The sequence below is a fragment of the Camelina sativa genome, chromosome 7 (genome assembly GCF_030686135.1).
Source record: "Camelina sativa cultivar CO46 ecotype springtype chromosome 7, ASM3068613v1".
Classification (NCBI taxonomy): Eukaryota; Viridiplantae; Streptophyta; class Magnoliopsida; order Brassicales; family Brassicaceae; genus Camelina; species Camelina sativa.
In genome coordinates this window covers 4,016,317-4,035,199 of record NC_141886.1, presented here as the reverse complement: position 1 = coordinate 4,035,199, position 18,883 = coordinate 4,016,317, and the positions used below count along the sequence as shown (strand labels likewise).

General features: G+C 33.9%; 1 protein-coding gene, 1 long non-coding RNA gene and 2 pseudogenes across 9 annotated transcripts; all 4 read left to right on the top strand.

The window, feature by feature from the left end:
- The first annotated feature begins 2,200 nt into the window (after positions 1 to 2,200).
- On the top strand, positions 2,201 to 7,018 carry LOC104700257 (type IV inositol polyphosphate 5-phosphatase 7). Of its 8 annotated transcripts, none has more exons than XM_087456860.1 (14): positions 2,201 to 2,466; positions 2,594 to 3,113; positions 3,197 to 3,284; positions 3,527 to 3,595; positions 3,676 to 3,763; positions 3,854 to 3,958; positions 4,048 to 4,783; positions 4,863 to 5,056; positions 5,170 to 5,278; positions 5,404 to 5,552; positions 5,631 to 5,880; positions 6,406 to 6,502; positions 6,621 to 6,648; positions 6,744 to 7,018. In XM_087456860.1, the coding sequence occupies exons 2-11, from the start codon at positions 3,084 to 3,086 to the stop codon at positions 5,851 to 5,853; spliced, it is 1,791 nt and encodes a 596-aa protein (XP_087312986.1). In that variant the 5' UTR covers positions 2,201 to 2,466; positions 2,594 to 3,083; the 3' UTR covers positions 5,854 to 5,880; positions 6,406 to 6,502; positions 6,621 to 6,648; positions 6,744 to 7,018. The 8 variants fall into 8 exon arrangements, with proteins under 8 accessions (XP_087312986.1, XP_087312988.1, XP_087312991.1 ...); XM_087456862.1 differs by having other exon boundaries at positions 2,307 to 2,466; positions 6,439 to 6,502; XM_087456865.1 differs by lacking the exon at positions 6,621 to 6,648 and having other exon boundaries at positions 2,307 to 2,466; positions 6,406 to 6,506; positions 6,717 to 7,018.
- A 2,272-nt stretch (positions 7,019 to 9,290) lies between these two features.
- LOC147940814 (uncharacterized) lies at positions 9,291 to 10,034 on the top strand. The gene is made up of 2 exons (XR_015561006.1): positions 9,291 to 9,634; positions 9,757 to 10,034. It is a non-coding gene; the product is annotated as an uncharacterized LOC147940814 (long non-coding RNA).
- Positions 10,035 to 11,592: 1,558 nt separating this feature from the next.
- Positions 11,593 to 13,043, top strand: LOC104704297 (putative F-box protein At3g23960 pseudogene; annotated as a pseudogene).
- Positions 13,044 to 13,454: 411 nt separating this feature from the next.
- Positions 13,455 to 14,628, top strand: LOC104704296 (F-box protein DOR pseudogene; annotated as a pseudogene).
- The last annotated feature ends 4,255 nt before the right edge of the window (positions 14,629 to 18,883 follow it).

The following is an 18,883-nucleotide window of genomic DNA, read 5'->3' as shown; positions in this document are numbered from 1 at the left end:
GGTTAACTAGGAAACTTTCTATAATTAATTACATTAGATTTTAATTTGGACTGCTTCAAGCTTAAGCTAGAGTCACACAGAAAAAATAATTAATAAAGTTTATATTAGTAACTCAAGTACCATGCATGTTGTCAAGAAAACAAAACCAAAAACTCAAGTATAATATTAATGTATTACTTTTTAGTAAACAACAAATCGCAAGTATCATGTACTGCTTTTTGTAAACAATATAAATCGTATTTTGTTTGTATTCTGGTTTCGTGGGATTGTAGCAGACCAATTTTAATCATTCAAAAGTCTTGTAGTTTACTGATTATTTATTGAAACTGAAAAACTGTTTAACCATAACTATCGTAACATTGAACATAGCATTGGCATGCGAATTGAAGTGTTATTGTTACAATAAATATTGATGACAAGTACTAGTAGAAAAAAAAAAGTGTTAATTTAACATTGAACATACATAGCATTTTTTTATTACCATTTGGTAGTCTATTAACGTAATAAACTTTTAATGGCCGTCCTGATCTTGTTTACCTTATAGGTTTTCTTGGACCTATTTATTATGATACAATTACAAAGACACAGACATAGGACACAGACCTCTCGATTCCCCAACGTTATTCCTTTTATTAAGTTGATCATCAATAGTGATATTCACAATAAATTTATTGTATTAATTTTACAATCACATCAAATATTACTATTCCTTTTGAAAATTTCCTGAATCGGTTAAAATATAACAGTGTGGATATATATATTTTTATTACATTTTTCCACAAGCATTAAATTGTAGGGATTCTTACACAAAGTATCATTTATTAAGCCAAATCTTTTGTTTTTGCCATTTATCTAAATAATCTTCAGTTTTGTCATTTTTAAATATGAAATATTTCAGAGTTTTTTTTTCCATAAAACACATATTTCATAATATAAACTATATCCTAAAAAAACTTGAACCTAATAAACCCAAACATCATGTGTAAATTCTCATATTCTTAGATATAAAAATGTGGCAAATCAACAAATGGGTTTCGAAAGTCCCACATCCCACAAATGCCATCGCAAAAAGTCCTTTCCAAGTAATAAATATATCCACCATATTTTTTATTTATATAGATAAAAACTGGTATATTACAGAAATAGTGAAATGGTAAAACAATGGAATTATAAAATAGGGGAAACATTTGGCATGAACAGATAATTTTATGTGGATTTTCAATTTACATTTGCAAGATATAGATCTATGGGGTATATTCAATCTAGTTTTCCAAATGATTTGAGTTTTCATGAGATTTTAAATGATTTTGATGATTTTAGGTAAGTTAGTATGTTTTATTGTAAAATTCTTCAATCCCACCTAAAACCATCAGATTTGTATTTCCATATTTTTTACTAAAGAAATCCTCTCAAATCCCTAAAATATCTAAAAATCATTAGAGTCCAAATCTACAAGATGTTTTGAATAACAATAGATTTTAAGATAGATTTTTAAATCATTAGTGGGGGTTATTGGTTTAAGATTTGAATAGAGTTTTAAAGATTTTAAATGTTATATAGAATCTGTTGTTATTAGATCAAGATTTTGTTAAACTATGTTTAAGTTTAGTGTTATTAGTTTGTGATTTATAAAATGTCATTTAAAATCTTAACAAATCTAGGTTATTGGATTCAGACTTTTATAAAGTCATTAAAAGTTTTGTGTTATTCAATGAAAACAAAAGAATCTAGGATTGTTAATGAGTTCAATTATTATGTTATTGGTTCATGATTTTAGACACCTTCTTTACAAAATAAAGTCATGGAAAGTATCATAAAAATACAGAGATTGTTTGGAGGACTTTACAAGATTTTAGAAAACTAATCAACAAAATTCTCTAGCAATCTTTAACAATCTTTCACTTATTCATTTTTTTTATGATTTTGTTGAACTCTTCAAAAATCTTCATAAATCTCAAACCAATACCACCCCCTTAGTTCAATAACCTTGGATTTCAAAAGATTTTTTCAAATTTATGATTGAATAACATAAGATTTGTAAATTTTAAACAAATCATTTAAAATATCAAGTTGAATATTCCCAAAGTATTTTCCTAAAATATTGGATTTTCAGTGCCAATATGCAAAATTATTTGTCTAAAACATGAAAATTGAAAACTTGATCAATATTATAAATGATTTTAAAAAACAAAGAAATCACAATTTAAAACTTGAACAAATTTCATACCATTCATCAGAAAATATTATAATTGAAATATTATTTATCAAAAACACAGATATATATGGTGACCAATAGAGTAAAATGTACTGATTTTTTTTTTTTCAAAATTTCTTATGAAATGATAGATAAGACCATTAACAAACAACAAAGATAAAAAAACTAAAACTGAATAAGCCTCCCTTTAATTGTCTTCAACAATGAAAAAAATTGACTAAACTCAGCCCATAAGAATTGATTAGTCTAAGGTAAGCTCTCTCTCTCTCTTTCTCTCTCTGCGCTTTATTCTGTTCAAATCCGCTGCTTTTACTTTGCCGTTTCACTGAGAACGAGGCTCACTCACTCTGTCTCTCTCTCTCTCTTTCTCTTTCATAGAAGAAGAAGAAGGAAGGACCAACCAAGCCAGAAAGCTTAAACCAACACTTTCACTCTCTCTCTCTCTTCAAATCACACTACTTTTTTATTTTGCTTTCTCTATCCAAAGATCTTCCTCATTGTCTTCCTTCAAGAATTGTTGTCTCTTCAACACCTTTTTATTACTTCTTCTTATTCTCATTTTGTCTCTGTTCTGAGAAAAAGAGAGTCTCATCACAACAAAAACTAAACCCATTTTCTTTAATTCCGACAAAAACCCTTTAATCCTAAATTTCTCCTACTTAGCTTCTGTCTTGATTCATAGGAGGGGAGAAAGAAGCCATTTCTTGTCAAATCTCGTATTTCTAAACAGTGATTCAACTTTGTACGAGAGTTTTGATTTGATCTCTCATCTCTGTTGTCTCTTCTTTTTTTTTTTTTGTGGTTCTTTGGATGGATTGAGTCTCTACATAACTTAAGAACAAACCTGTAAATTAAGTAAAGAGCAACAATGAGAGACGACAAATCCAAGAAAAGCAAGGTTTGTTTATTTTTTCTTTCTTTAATTCTTTTTTCAAGAATGAACTATTTCATTTACTCTCTTCTTATTTCACTTGAATGAAGTTGTCTTGGTCCAAGAAGATGGTGAGGAAATGGTTCAACATCAAAAGCAAAACTGAAAAGTTTCAAGCAGACGTTTCTGTTCCTCAAGGTAAAGTATTCAAAGTCTTCTTCTTTCTTTTTTTTTTTTTTTGTTTGTCAAAACTTGTTCTTGTTCTGTTCTGTTCTGCATTAACTTGCAATCTTTTTTTTGTCTTTTCTGAGAAAACAAAACATCTACAAGTCTCTCAACTCACTTTTCTTTTTGGTCCATTGACAGTTTCTGTTTCTTCTGATTTCAAATTCTGATTCTTTTTTTTTATTATTATTATTGTTGGTTCAAATTAATTAAAGGAGTTGAAGTTGAGCACAGAACCAGCTTTTCAGAAACAAAGCCCTGTACAATCAAGAAGACTAAAACTGGTAGATATCATTCATTTCAATTACACAGAACCAGCTTTCTTCTTTTTTTTTTTCTGATGATTGATTTCTGAATTTTACAGAGAAACTCAATAAGAACTGGGAGCAGCAAGCTAGACAAAGGAAAATGAATTATGAAAATCCAAGAATCATTGATGTCCAAAACCACAGGTATGAACACAATCACCATACACACATATGTGACTTATATTATGATCCATTGAAGTTGAATCTTTATGTTGATGATATACTTGAGAACAGCATCTTCGTAGCTACATGGAACGTTGCTGGACGCTCTCCTCCCGAAGATCTAAACCTCGACGAATGGCTTCATTCTTCAGCTCCTGCAGATATATACGTACTCGGGTGTGTGTGTTTCCGTTACATCTTCTTTAACAAGAATCTCTGTCTTTGTTCAAGAAACGTTCTTACTAATCTTGTGTGTGTTCTTTTAGGTTCCAAGAGATTGTTCCTCTTAATGCTGGTAACGTTCTTGGAGCTGAAGACAATGGTCCTGCTAAGAAATGGCATTCCCTCATCAGGAAAACACTCAACAACCTCCCAGGGACAAGCAGTGTCTGTCATACTCCGTCCCCTATACCTGTCCCCATTGCAGAGATTGATGCTGACTTCTCCGGATCTTCGAGGCAAAAGAACGAGACTATCTTCAACAGACGGTCTTTCCAAACACCGAGCGTATGGAGAATGGATGAGAATGATCCTTCCGTCTCACAACCGCGGCTTGACCGACGTTTCAGCGTCTGTGATCGCGTATTCTTCACACATAGACCAAGTGATTTCGATCCAAGCTTCAGGTGTAGTCACAGGGCTAGTGATTACTCGAGAAGGCCTAGTGATTACTCTAGACCAAGTGATTATTACTCTAGGCCAAGTGATTATTCTCGGCCTAGTGATGTCTCTCGGTGGGGGTCCTCGGATGATGATAATAATAATGGTCCAGGGGATTCTCCTAGCACAATCTTAAATTCACCAGGGTCATGCCCTGGTCCTGCATCAAACGAAAATGGTTATAGAATCCCGTGGAACTCATCACAGTACTGTTTGGTCGCAAGTAAACAGATGGTTGGTATCTTTTTAACAATTTGGGTGAAAAGTGAGTTACGAGAACATGTCAAGAACATGAAAGTATCTTGTGTTGGTAGAGGATTAATGGGTTATCTCGGAAATAAGGTAAAATGAATTCTTATGCTTTTGTTACAAAGTCAGTCCGTTAAGAGTTGTTATAATGTAGTTTTTGTGGTTCTTGTAGGGATCAATCTCAATTAGTATGTTGCTTCATCAAACAAGCTTTTGCTTTGTCTGCACCCATTTGACCTCGGGACAAAAAGAAGGCGATGAGCTAAGGAGAAACTCAGATGTCATGGAGATACTCAAGAAAACAAGGTTTCCTCGTGTGCAGAGTTCTGTGGACGAGAAGTCCCCTGAGAATATCCTTCAGCATGAGTAAGACTGAAACAGAACATCAAAAAATCAAATGATATGTTTTAAAGATTCATGATCCAATTCATCACTCAAATCTTGTTACATTTTCTTGTCTTTGTTTTTATTTGATTTAGTCGTGTAATATGGCTCGGGGATCTGAACTACCGTATAGCACTCTCTTACCGATCTGCAAAAGCGCTTGTCGAGATGCAAAACTGGAGAGCATTACTAGAGAACGATCAGGTACATGTTGTAGATTTAATGCATATATATATATATATAAAGTGTTAGAGACTATAGAGTTTCGTATTTCTCATTTTACAGAATGTTCTGTTCTTAAAAACTTAAAAAAACATTCTTTGCTTCAGTTACGGATAGAGCAGAAACGAGGCCATGTGTTTAAAGGATGGAACGAAGGGAAGATATACTTCCCACCAACTTACAAATACTCGACTAACTCGGATAGGTATGCAGGAGATGATTTGCATCCAAAGGAGAAACGTCGTACTCCTGCATGGTAAGTTTCTTGCATTCAGAAAAAAAAACACTAAACAAGAACCATGTAATGATCTGACAATGGTTTTTTTTGCTTAAGGTGTGATCGGATATTGTGGCATGGAGAAGGACTTCATCAGTTATCTTATGTAAGAGGGGAGTCACGGTTTTCAGATCATAGACCGGTCTATGGCATATTCAGCGCAGAGGTTGAGTCAAATCACAAGAGATTAAAGCGAACCGCGAGTCACTCCACTGCACGGGTCCAAGCTGAAGAACTCTTACCTTACGCCCGTGGATACACCGAGCTAACTTTTTTCTAAAAGACAATCAAAAAGGAGTTCTTAAAGGTAACATCTCTATTCATAAAAATTTATACATTGACCAGAAAATTAGGAGATAACTGATGGAATGTAGTGTCAGTGACATGAAGCAATGAAAGCCAATGTAGTAAGTAGTCTATTAGTAGTAGACTAGTAGTAGTAGTAGTTGTGGTCCTCAAACACAAAATAGAGACTTAAGTCCATTAAGACTGGTCTGCATTTATTATATATCAGCCAAGAAAAGTATAACCAACACGTTTCTCTCATATCATTTAAGGCACAACAGGTTGATTTGGATAAAAATGGACCCGGTAAAGCGATCTGTATTTCGATTCGAAAATGTGATAAGATATTGTCTCTGCATCATCATTCATCAGCAATAATGATTTTTCTTGAAACCAAGATTTTTTTGTGTGATTCTTGAGTCTTGAGAGGAGGAAAAAAAAAACTTTTATTTTCTGAAAAATCTCGTAAGGAGTTATTATTATACATAATTGTTCATCATATTATTATCACTTATGGTATATAATTTTTTGATTCGGCTTTTGTCAGATAAATTAAAGTTTGTTTTCGAGTGTTTTGAAGGCTTGAGGAGTGATGATGGAGACATTTCATTTGCTCCTTTTAACACAGAGGAAACACATAACAGGTTGGTCCAAACTTCTCTTCCTATGTCTTGTTTCCGGTTTGGTTTTCAACTGATTTTAACGGGTGAATTTCCGGTTTGGTTTTCAACTGATTTTAACGGGTGAATTTCCGGTTTACAGGTGTATAAAGGATTGTAATTTTGTCTAGGTAAATAATCAATTTAATCTCACCTTACTTTAAATCTTTAATTTTGATTCTGTTACAACAGTATTAAGATAAAACTTTTTTTTTTGTTGGTGCAGGTATATGAAACTGACAGATGGAAGGCTTTTTTAATTCATCAGTCTTTTTTAGTTAAGTTTTTAGAGATAGTTTTCTTCACAATATTAATTTGAAGTGTGCATGTTCCCAAAACAATGATAGTGTAATGCTTGTTATATAAGGTTTAGCCGTTTAAATGTAACAAAAAAAAAAGAATTTTATACAACAAAAGCAATGGTAGTGTGTAATTCATTATGATTGTTTCGTTACAAAGAAAAAGCGAAAAGAATAAAAAAGATAACGTCTTGTGATGATCGTTGTACTGAAAAAAGTTAAGAGTTTCTTGATAACCTCGAAGCTCACTCCTTCTCTGATTCTATATTGGAGTACACAAATCCAATGATTATTTTTTACTACTAGTACTATGTAGTAATATTATAATACATGAACATGCATTGAGTCATGGAATGGAATACTCACACAAAAGTTTAATAGCATTGCGTGCCAAAAGTTTAATAATTTTCAATCATAGGTTTGTGTTTATTTTAGTGTAATTTAATTAGAGGAAATTTGTATTATGCTATACAGTTTTCAGATATAGTTTTAAAAATGCAATGTAAGATATAGAGAATAGTGTATAGAATGAAATGATTGAAAAAGAGTATGAAAGTGCAGAGAGTGTGTAATGTGTAATCTCATGCTTTTCTCTTTTTCCTATTTGCCTTGTGCTTTCTCTTGTTTCAGCTTTGGTGATTACAACAACACCTGTATATTCCTTTTTTATATATTTATACTAATATATATATATATATATATATATATATAACACAAATCAAAAACATTCTTGTAGAATGTGAAAGTCAGAAAATGATCAGCTCTATTTGTTTCCATGGAAATTCCTATTTTACAAAACATTAACAAATAAATAAAGAAGGAATGGAAAATGTGCATTCCTAATTTTTGATATGTGCACTAAATATATCTTTAGTGAGTTTAGTGAGTGAATGGAGAATACATTTTGGTTGGTTAACAGACACATATATATATCCCATATATTTATAAAGTGATTTCACATACTGTCTCATTATAAAGTTCCCAAGAATCTTTAAACTGTTTCACACTAGTCCATTAATTAAAGAACTAGTACTAGTTTTTTTTTTTAAAAATGTATAGCTATAGCATTATAGCTTATATGTACGAAATGGGTCAGACATTGAATATGGAGTCTTTATTCAAAGAAAACCTAATCTAGGGGATGGATTTTTTTTTTCTTTTACCAGAAGTCAAAAACAAATTGTAAAAGTAAAGTCAGAACAGGGCTGCATAGAAAGAAAAAAAGGAGGGGTATGAATATGATCTATAGACTTTTTGGTGAGTGGGTAAGGAAAGCAGCTTCACACAAAAAATTGCTTACTTCACTTCTCATCCTTCACTAATGAACCATAAGTGTGATGGTATTCATCTCTTTTATATATACCATACTCAATTATCCATCCTCTTCTTTAGTCGTTCATACACTCTGGTGCAATGGTTGTTCTAAGTTTAACGTTTGTGTTCTTGAGCTCTCAGCTGCTCAACTGATTGTTACTATGTAATTGGGTAATGTCTAATTGGACTTTTGATTGTAGCCAGTGGAAAGAATAAACCCAAATATCAATAACAACAACAATGTCACAAATGCACGATAAAGAAGAAAAAAAACAGAGTGTATACATTATACTTAACATCTATATTATTATTTTTAAAGTATATTTTGGTTTATGCCCTTCAAGTTTTGCTTATTTAATATGTTTTATTTACAACATTAACCCCTATCAATTTCCTAAAATAACATTTCGTAGAAACTCAATTAATCGAACTATTTAAAATGACCTAATTTGATATGTTCGTTGCCATAAATATCTTCACAACATCTATTAACCCCTACAGATTTTCCTAAAATAACATTTTGTAGAAAGTCAATTAATGGATCTATTTAAACTAACCTAATTTTAAACGTTTATTGCCATACAAAGGTTGAAAATCTATATCTATATATACATTTTGGGTTCTACCCTTTAAGTTATAATTATTTACAAAGTTAATCCCTAAACTTTTCACAAAATAACAATAACTAAATATTGTCTAAAGATTATAATATATTTTAAAATAGGAATATATTTAATCGAAAACTTATATTTGGTATTTTTTCCCCTAAAAACCTAAAATGGAAAACAAAATATAACTTAACATTTATTATCAACGATTAGAAGCAAATTTTAGAGTAAATAAGATTTGGTTAATTATGGAAGAATTTTAATTTCATATAGTGGAATACTTCAAACAAATAAAATTGATTTTTCCACAATCAATGTTTTACCAATTATAAAGATTGTGTTTTGATTGCGATCATATAATTTCTCTAATAACAAACAAATATCAAAGATTCAAATCTTATATATTTAAAATAGTTAGATCATAAATTTCGATGTATCATTTAAACTTGACAATCAAGATATTATAGATTCTTTAATTTCTAACCTAACTAACCTAGGTAGCTGACTTTAAGCACTATAAATAATTCGTTGTATACACAATATGATACCATCATCGTTGTTTACCCTTTTCTTTCTTAGACGTATATCAATTTTTTTAATTAATATTTTCTTTTTCAGTGTGTTCTCTGTGTTTGCTAAGTTAACATTTTTTTCATCCTTTCATTTGTAATTATCTTTCTATATATTAAATCTCACTTAAATAAATTGATAGCTACTACGTATTTTGTGTAGGATTCCAAGTTAGGAGAGCAAGATAAGTCTAAACCGGGACAATTTCCAAAAGAGATTTATATAAGTAATTGGAGTGCTATAGACCACATGCATATTTTAAAAGAAAAAGGGTCTTCAAAACAAGAAAAGGCCTCTAGGATTATGAAATGAAGAGTATGTAATTGGTAAGACTCGAAATAAATTTGTATCATGATTCTTATTTTTATTTTGTTGTTTTTGATTCAATCGTAAGCGTTAACGCCGATAAGAGCTTGTCATATATATAATCTTCTTTCGTTTCCTCCAGGGGCGGATCTACTTGAGAGGGTAGTAGGGCACGTGCCATACACAGATTAGATAAATTTAATAAATTTATTAATCAATTAATATGTTTCTAGCTTAGTTGGTAGAAGGTGCCTCATGTTACTCCATGGATCCAAGGTTCGATGCCCCTAAAATGCCTCATTTTTGATAATTTTGTTAATGAAATAATTGTTATTTATATATTGTGCCTCATGTAAAAATAGGTCCTGTATCCGCCACTGGTTTCCTCTATTTATATGAATAATAAGAAAACTAAAATAATATCTACGTTTGAACGAGTTTTCAAGGCATCAATAGATTTAATTGTACTTAAAGATTCCTCCAATTAGTTGTCGATAAGAAAAATAAAATAACGAACAGTTTGATGTTATCAAAGGGTACGTATTAAACATGCAAATAAGGAAAAATTATAGTAATAATAACGTATTATGACCATATTATTCAAGAGTTTTTCATTGCTCGTGTTAGTTCCCTTACGAGGCGAGCATAAGTATTAGCATGTCAATGATTTTCTTATTAAATTAAAAAAGTAGCATAAGGAGAAGGAGACGAGTGATGGGGAAATTTTTTAAAGAAAAGCATGTTTGGTAGTAGAAAAATAAGGAGTGATTTTACTCTCATAGTTTTTCAATTCTTCTGCTTTTATATTGCCTTTTTTTTATAAAAAAAAAACATAAAAGACTTTTTCATGTTTACTGAATCAATACTTTGGATGCAAGAATTCGAAAATATGATAAGTTTCTATATATTCTCATATTTTCTATAGTTTTATTAGCCCAAAATTTCATTCAGCAATACTCACAAAATGACTAATTTAACTTAAATTATTTGAGAAAGACACTTACATTATTGGTATTAACTTTTAAGTTATTAAGATTGATTTGGTTTCCTTACTCAATAAGCCCAAGCATCACCTCCTCATAGTATAAATATAAAATATTATTAACTCGGTTTTAATATTATTTATATTTATAATAATGTTACCATATAACGTGATTATATGCACTGGCGGACCCAAGAAAAATTTTAACGGGGTCAAAAGTGTTATATAGGAGAACAAAACCTGGTTTTGGAGTGTCGACATGTTGAGAAAAACCAATTTTGCTACTGAAACTTTAAGAATTTACATGTAAATTTTTGTTTTTTTAGAATTTAATCTGGGTCAAATGAACCTTTTTCCCCTCAACTATGTCCGCCAATTGTTATATTGGAGGGGCATGTTATTAACATGATGGTTTGAATTAACATTAGTATAAATAAAATATTATTAATTTGGTCTTGAAACACGGGTTAAATCCTCATTTAATTATTTGGCCAATACTACTAATATTAGAATATTAAACATATTAAATCAGGTAATTTAACTAAAATTTTGTAAAACAATTAAATCATTGGTAATATTATGAGTTAATGAGACAATAACTTATAAATTACATATTTATGTATTTAATTCTCTTATTATTGTTCTAATAGTTAACAATCTAAACAAAATTAATTAAACAAAACAAATTAAATATAATAAAATAAAATAAAATTTAAATATTATTTTTTAAAAAATGGTTAAAATCTAGTATGAATTGATAATAAAGTATGTGAATTAATCTGCTCATTCCAATCGAATCATGTATGTTTCCAGATTTCATATTACAAGTCGGTCACAACAAAAAAAAAATCAGCTTTACATGGACTTCCGGTATTGGGCCTTATTGTTTGGGCTACAAGGTCTTTCTCTAAACCAAGATTGCATTATCTACTATTTTTGAGTCTTAGACGAAATAAGGTGACAAACTTCTAATACGACGTTAACTTTTTTCTTTGTTCCAACTCAGGCGAGTCTAGGGTTTACCGCAGCAGAGTCTCCACCATGAAATCACGTAGTCAGAACGTCTCGGAGGATCTTCTAACCATATCTCGACCCAATACGCGATCGATAACCTTACGTAATGGAAGAGGAAACTCATTGCCGATCTCAATCGATCTCGTTATCGAGATATTCTTGAGGTTACCTGTAAAATCTATAGCAACATGTCGTTGCGTATCAAAGCTCTGGGCCGCCGTACCTAGCCGTCAAGATTTCACGGAGTTGTTCTTGACAAGATCTTCCAATCGCCCGCAAATCTTGTATGCGTGTGAAGACAAAAAGAGATTCGTCTTCTTCTCTTCACGTGAGCCTCGCAATACTGTTGAGATGTCGTCTGTAGCTCCCAATCATCTTACGCATTTCCCTAGTTCTAGTGAAATCTTTGGTCCTAGCAACGGCTTCGTCATTCTTAATGGTTTGCGGACATTAAAGGGGAAGAAAAATAAAGGACTGTTGGTGTCGGTGCTATTTAACCCTAGCACGGCACAATATATAACTTTACCTAAAATGAAGAGGAATAGTATGATTGGGCTGCAAGGCTATGAATGTGATGGCATACAATTCAAGCTGATGAATTATTTGGGGTATGATCCGATTGAAAAACAACTCAAGGTGTTGTCCATGACCTTGCCATATGGAATACATGATGAGAACTTTTTGGAGTATCAAGTTCTAACGCTAGGAGCTAGGAAACCTTTATGGAGAATTATCAAGTGTTGCGTACCCCATTTCTCTGGTTGTAAAGGGATATGCATTGATGGTAATTTGTACTATGTAGCTAGGATCAACAGGTCTTTCGAGGTTTATATGATCGCTTGTTTTGATTTTAGGTATGAGAAGTTCAGTTTTATGAAAGTCATGGAAACTTTCAATAGAGACCTGCCTTTTACAACAACTCTGATCAACTATAATGGTAAATTGGGTTCGCTTATTTCAGATGAGTCCAACAGTCACTATGTTAGTAGAAATAGTACATGTTTTGAGTTGTGGGTTCTAGATGACGCTGGAAAACGTGAATGGACGAAGCATGTTTACGTGTTACCTCCTCTGTGGAAGAATCTAGTTGGCGAGGACAAGTTACACTTTGTTGGAATGATTGGCACGAATGAAATTGTGTTGTCACCGAATCACCAATATGTGCCTTCCTATGTTTTCTACTACAACATCGAGAGAAACACGATCATAAGAGTTAAAATCAAAGGAATGGAAGCGTTTGAAGGTAACAGATTTCGCACATTTCTCAACCATGTGGAGAACGTGAAACTTATTCAACCTTTTTAGGACTTTAAAAACTGATATTTTGTAACATGCTAGTTTAGTTATATATAAAAAAGCCATCTCGTCTGGCTGATTCAACTAAGGGATGATCAAATCTTGTTATTGTAAATTATATAAATACCATTCCAAAACAGAGAAGTCTCATCAAAATGTGATGTTCCGATGCTAAATAAAGGTTTAGATCCAAGAATTGGTCATCATGTTTCTATAAACCCCGCCACAAAAGGATGTTTGAGTAGCCTTTGTAGAACAACAGTCGAGAGGTAAATCACAAGTGGAGAAAACATCAATCTATTTTACAAAATTACTTAATTTCAGAATTCAGAAATATGGAGAAAGCGTCTATAATAGATTAATGACTTAGAATAATTTTGCTGAATTACATTAAACTCATAATACACTTTTTAGAAATATTTTTAATTAATATCCTGAGCGTTTGTATTTTATTTCCAGTGGAGATAAACTTTAGGGACATTACTTTTTTTATTCTCGTAACACAATTCGTAAATCAGCGAAATCTAGTTAGGGTTAGGGTTTAACGCAGTCTCTCTGTCTCCGCCATGAAATCACAGCAGCAACACGTCTCGGAGGATGATCCTCAAACCATCGTTGCACTCAACTCACGAGCTTCAAAGTCAGTCAATGGTGGAGAAAACTCAGATGCGATCCCAGTTGATCTCATCTTCGAAATACTCTTGAAATTGCCGACGAAATCTATAGCGAGATGTCGTTGTGTATCGAAGCTATGGTCTTCCATACTTCTCCGTACAGATTTCACGGAGTTGTTCTTGACCAGATCTACAAGTCCCCCGCAACTCTTGTTCTCCTGCCCAAATAATAACGACGAGTTGTTCTTGTTCACGGCACCGCAGGTCCAAAATCCAGATCAGAACTCTTGTCTTGTATCCCGGAGTTATCACACGAAGCCCCCCTTTGATTGTTCCCCTCGAATTTGTGGTTGTGTCGGCGGTTTGGTCTGTCTTATATATCTGCGGAACTTAGAGGGAGGGAAGGAAATTGTACCAATGATATGCAAACCTAGCACTGGACGACAAGCCGCCTTACCTTTACCCGCATTGAAGACGACGGAGTTTCACGTGATAAGCTTTTTTGTTTATGAGACCATTGGTAAACTATTCAAGGTATTGTCCATGATCTGGCCACGTCATGGAATCGAAGGGAACTGTAAGGAGTGTCAAATTCTGACATTAGGGACTCAAACACTTTCATGGAGAAAGATTGATTGTTGTATACCCTATCTTCCTATATACATCGTGAGATATGCATTGATGGCTGTTTGTATTATCAAGTTATGGTCGATGATCGCCCTTCAGGGATTTCTACGATAGTTTGCTTTGATGTTAGGTCTGAAACGTTTAGATTTGTCAAGAAAGATATAGCAATGTGTACTGATTCAACTCTGGTTAACTATGAGGGTAGATTAGGTGCACTTCAGTCAGATGAGGGTAATGAAAGAGCTATTGGAGAAGATACACGTCTTGAGTTGTGGGTTCTGGTAGACACTGAGAAAAATGAATGGTCGAAGAACGTATATGCATTGCCCCCGTTGTGGAAGAATATAGTTCCAACGGCTGAGTTATATCTAGTTGGATTGACTAGCACAAATGATATTGTGTTGTCCCAACGCTATCCATCTACCATTTTCAATATTTTCTACTACAATCTCGAGAGGCACACAATCATAAAAGTTGAAATCCAAGGAATGGATGTGTATTTCTATAACTATCATAGAGTTCGAACCTATCTAAACGTGTAATGGATGTGTGAAGCTTTTGCAATTGTAACGGATCATGGGCTCCTAGTATTCATCTTTTGTGGATACTATATTTATTCCTTTTTAGTTTTACACTAATGGTTCATATATACATTGAGGACTGGTTGTTCTAAAGTAAGTTTTAGCCTTGTATACTCGTTTCTTCATGAATAAAGCCACTTTGTGACCTCTGTATTGATATGAGTTATATGTTAGTCATCCATATATAGATCTCCATCTCTCTCGCGCATGCCCCTTAATATATACATTTAAAAGCCATCTCTTGTGGCAGATATTCAGCAAGGGGATGATATAGTACTAATCCAAAACTGCAAACTCTTTATATAGTACTAATCCAAAACAGAGGATTCTAAAATTTGAAATTCTGATGCTAGATGAAAGGTGGAAGAGTTTTTAGATTCAAGAAATTATCATAACCTTGCCAAAAGGAGGTTGTGAAGCTACTACAATTCGGAGAGGAACACAATCATAAGAGTACAAGTCCGAGAAATGGATGTGTTTAACCATCTTAGAGCCCACACCTTTCTTAACCATGTGGAGGACAGGACGTAAAGCTTATGCAACTGTAACGGATCATGGGCTCTTATTAGTGTTCATTTGTCTTAGTACTGTGTATTAAAAGTAATGGTTCATACATTGAGGAATGGGTTGTTTTAAAGTAAGTTTAAGCCTTTTAATACTCTTTTCTTCATGAGTAAGCCACTTTGTGGCTTGTGTATTGATGAGTTCTTATGTTAGTGTAGAAACTGAGTTTCACACAATGAATTTGTTTGAAGGGGGAAACAAATTTGATAACACTATCTCTCTAAGAAATCGGATCAAAGTAGACAAGCAAAGAGGAATTTAAATCTCTTGGAGAATAAGTTAGGTTTTGTTTAAGAACAAAGAAGAATTAGGATTTTTGTATTAATTGCTGGATATCTTACAACGAAGGGGTTGCCCTCTATTTATAGGTTTTCTTATATCTATTGAATATATCCACTTTCCATATCACGTCCGAGCTGATTAGGAAAGTTTCTTGTTTATTATTAGGTCAGCCGCTGGGCAAGCTGGAATGTCAGTTCGTCACCTCGGAACTGGGCTTCTCGGCGCTATCGGGCCTTTGAAAATGAAATCCTCCTCAGGGTCGAGCTCCCGGTTAAATAACCGGTTTCTTTAATCGGGTTTAGATCGGTATGTTGGGGGTGCTAATTCCCGCACCAATAATTAGTCTTCCCCCAGTTCGGTTCATTCAAAAGTTAATTCGAATGGCCGGACTATAGGAAAGGATATCCGATTTAATCCGTAAAGAAAATCGAATTTAATTACCTAGAAGTCGCGCTGTTTCGCCACCCATTTGTAGGACAACACGTGTCGGACGCGTTGCTTCTATCAACTCGGAAGCTGAAACGTCGCATAGGGTGAAGTAGGTCATTATGACTCCGCGTAGGGTTGCCGCCCACTTGCTTCTATAAATACCTGATTCCGCTCTTCGTTTGTAGTTTTCGCCAAACCACCGAAGGTACTTGCTCTGTTCTCTCTCATCGTTTGATTTATTTTATTGTTATTTTTGCGAATTTTCTTCCACACTCTTCGGCGATCTGCGGCATCCCTCACTTCGGCCATGGCATCCTCGTCTAGCACGGAGAGCGATCCGCAAAAATTCCAACAGAGAGCTTCCCAGAACCACCAGATCGAACCGAGGCGAAGTGCTCAACAGATCTGAAGAAAATGCCGATTGTTCATCAAGACCCAGGTCAGATGAAATTCCAACCCTGAAAGTTCCTTCTTTAATTAGTGAGGTGATCCGCGAGGATCACGGCAACGCTACATCGGTCTCCGACCTCCCATCGGACAATTTGAATGGAAAGGGACCTCGACTTGCCCCGGACGAGGTCCTGATTAATGACATCCTTCCTCTCCGAGATCACCAAGGTCAGATTGGAGGCGAGAAGACGACCAGCAATATTGAAACCGTTCGCACAATGCTAAACTCGTGCGGCCTACGAGATTGTGGTGTCTATATCGTTATTCCCGGAGAACACCAGCGCCATGGAACCTACCCCTAGGGTTCATCTGCTTATACGAGGGTTTCTTCTCCACATGCCAATTGTGGTTTTCTCTTCCTAGCCTGCTTACCCGTTATGCTCATCGTCGCCAGATCCCGATATGTCAGATCCTGATAAGTTTAAGCCTTTTAATACTCTTTTCTTCATGAGTAAGCCATTTTGTGGCTTGTGTATTGATGTGTTCTTATGTTAGTCATCCATAGGTTAAAGACCACATCTAAAGTCTCCGCCTCTCCATCGCATGTACATTTCCCTTTTCAATTTTATGTAATAAGATATTTGTTTTGCTAACTTGAATAAGAGCAGAGTAGTATACTTTTATTTTCTGTGATTCTTATTCTAGCATCTTATCTACTTGATATACATTTAAAAAGCCATCTTGTGTAGCAGATTCAGCAAGAGGATGATAGATAGTCTTGTTATTGCAGACTCTTTATATACTAATCCAAAACAGAAGATTCTAAAATTTGATACTCTGATGCTTGATAAAGGTGGTACAGTTTTAGAAATTGGTTAATGTTTTTTTTTTCCACATAATAAAACGTCCGATTCATTCACGAGCTCGGGCTTTCTCATAAGTCATAATAACAAAAGCACCGGAGATCAACTTTACCGCCAAAATCAACTCCACCTATTTTTCATACCTAAACTTTTAGACACTGCAAATAACAACCAGAACCGTATTTAAATTCAAATTTTCTACCCAAACTATGTGAAATGTTGTCAACCTAAAGCGTATTTAAATTCTAGGGTTTATTACAATTGTGTTGTGTCTGCCATGACAACACGACAACAAAACTACGTCTCCGAAGTCAAAGAGAATATTCAGAGGAGCCGATCCCTGATCACATCATCGAGATATTTTCGAGACAGTCGGAGAAATCTATAACGAGATTCCGCTGCTTATCGAAGCTATGGACTTCCCTATTTCACAGAGCTGTTCTTGACAAGATCTTTGGCTAGTCCGCAGCTATTTGTTCACCTGCCACAACAACGGTGAGCTCTTCTTCTTCTCTTCACCTCAGCCTCAAAGTCCTGATAATATTTGGCCTTCCTAACATATGGGTTAATCACTTCGAAATCCCATAGGTTCGATCATAAAATAATTAAAACCAACGTACCAAAGGATGTATCGACATCATTAAAACACCTTTTCCATTTTTCTTTTAGTAACTAAGAAGATTTGGGCGAAGCCCATACATCCCATCAGATCCGACACCGGAACACCTCGTCTCGGATAATTGAAATCAACGATTTCTAGGCTTTTGTTACTCTACACTTTTGGTTACTACCCTACACTTTTTACGTCAATGATCGAAAATAAAGTTTGAGCTAATATTACAATGATGAAGTAAGGTCATCAAGGAGGATCAACTTCTTTGTACGCAAAAAAAAACCCTAGCAAGATACATTAGTACTATACAGTCTCTTTGTTTGATTTAATTTTTCAGTTTAGCGTTCTTATTTTTCAAGCAATAAAACAAAATAAGTCTCAGTTTTATAATTTTACTCACACCAACTTGGAATTCTGGATCTTGCATCCAGCCATCCACTACGACAGGGATCGGATAGTTTGGTACGTACTACAAATCGTAGTGTGGGGTTATGACCGGAATATATGATGAATGATTGACGCTTTTGAATAGAATTGATACCACTTAATTATTAGAGCGCCTCCATTCAAAGCATGTGTGTAAAAAGATCACAAATTTTTTACCTTTATTTTTGTTTTTACTTTTAATTCAATAGGAAATTTAGAAGTACGAAAAGAAAAAAAAAAATTAGAAAGTACAAGTTCCTGCTTACATGGAAGAAAATTGCATATATAACAAAGGAGGAAACACAAACATGCACGTCTATTTTTATTTGCTATAACAGAAGCCATAAAGAACGAAAAAAAAGAATTGTTCAGACACATAATATAATCTTAATATGTATTTCGGGTTGGTCATTGTTTAATGTCTCATCAATTTGCTTTTCCACTTCACAGCTTTGCTGCAATTGTTGACGCATGCAAGTTGCTCCTTGGCGGAAACTTAAGATCCTCCCATCCCTCCTCTTCATCCATTCTCTCAAAATACTGATCTACCATGCTATCCTTCATGTCCTCTACTCGCCTTGGCTCCCA

Coding starts and splice junctions, on each gene's coding strand:
- LOC104700257 (XM_087456860.1), top strand. CDS start 3,084: ATGAGAGACGACAAATCCAAGAAAAGCAAG. Junction 3,114..3,196: donor ACAAATCCAAGAAAAGCAAG/GTTTGTTTATTT, acceptor ACTTGAATGAAG/TTGTCTTGGTCCAAGAAGAT. Junction 3,596..3,675: donor AATCAAGAAGACTAAAACTG/GTAGATATCATT, acceptor TGAATTTTACAG/AGAAACTCAATAAGAACTGG.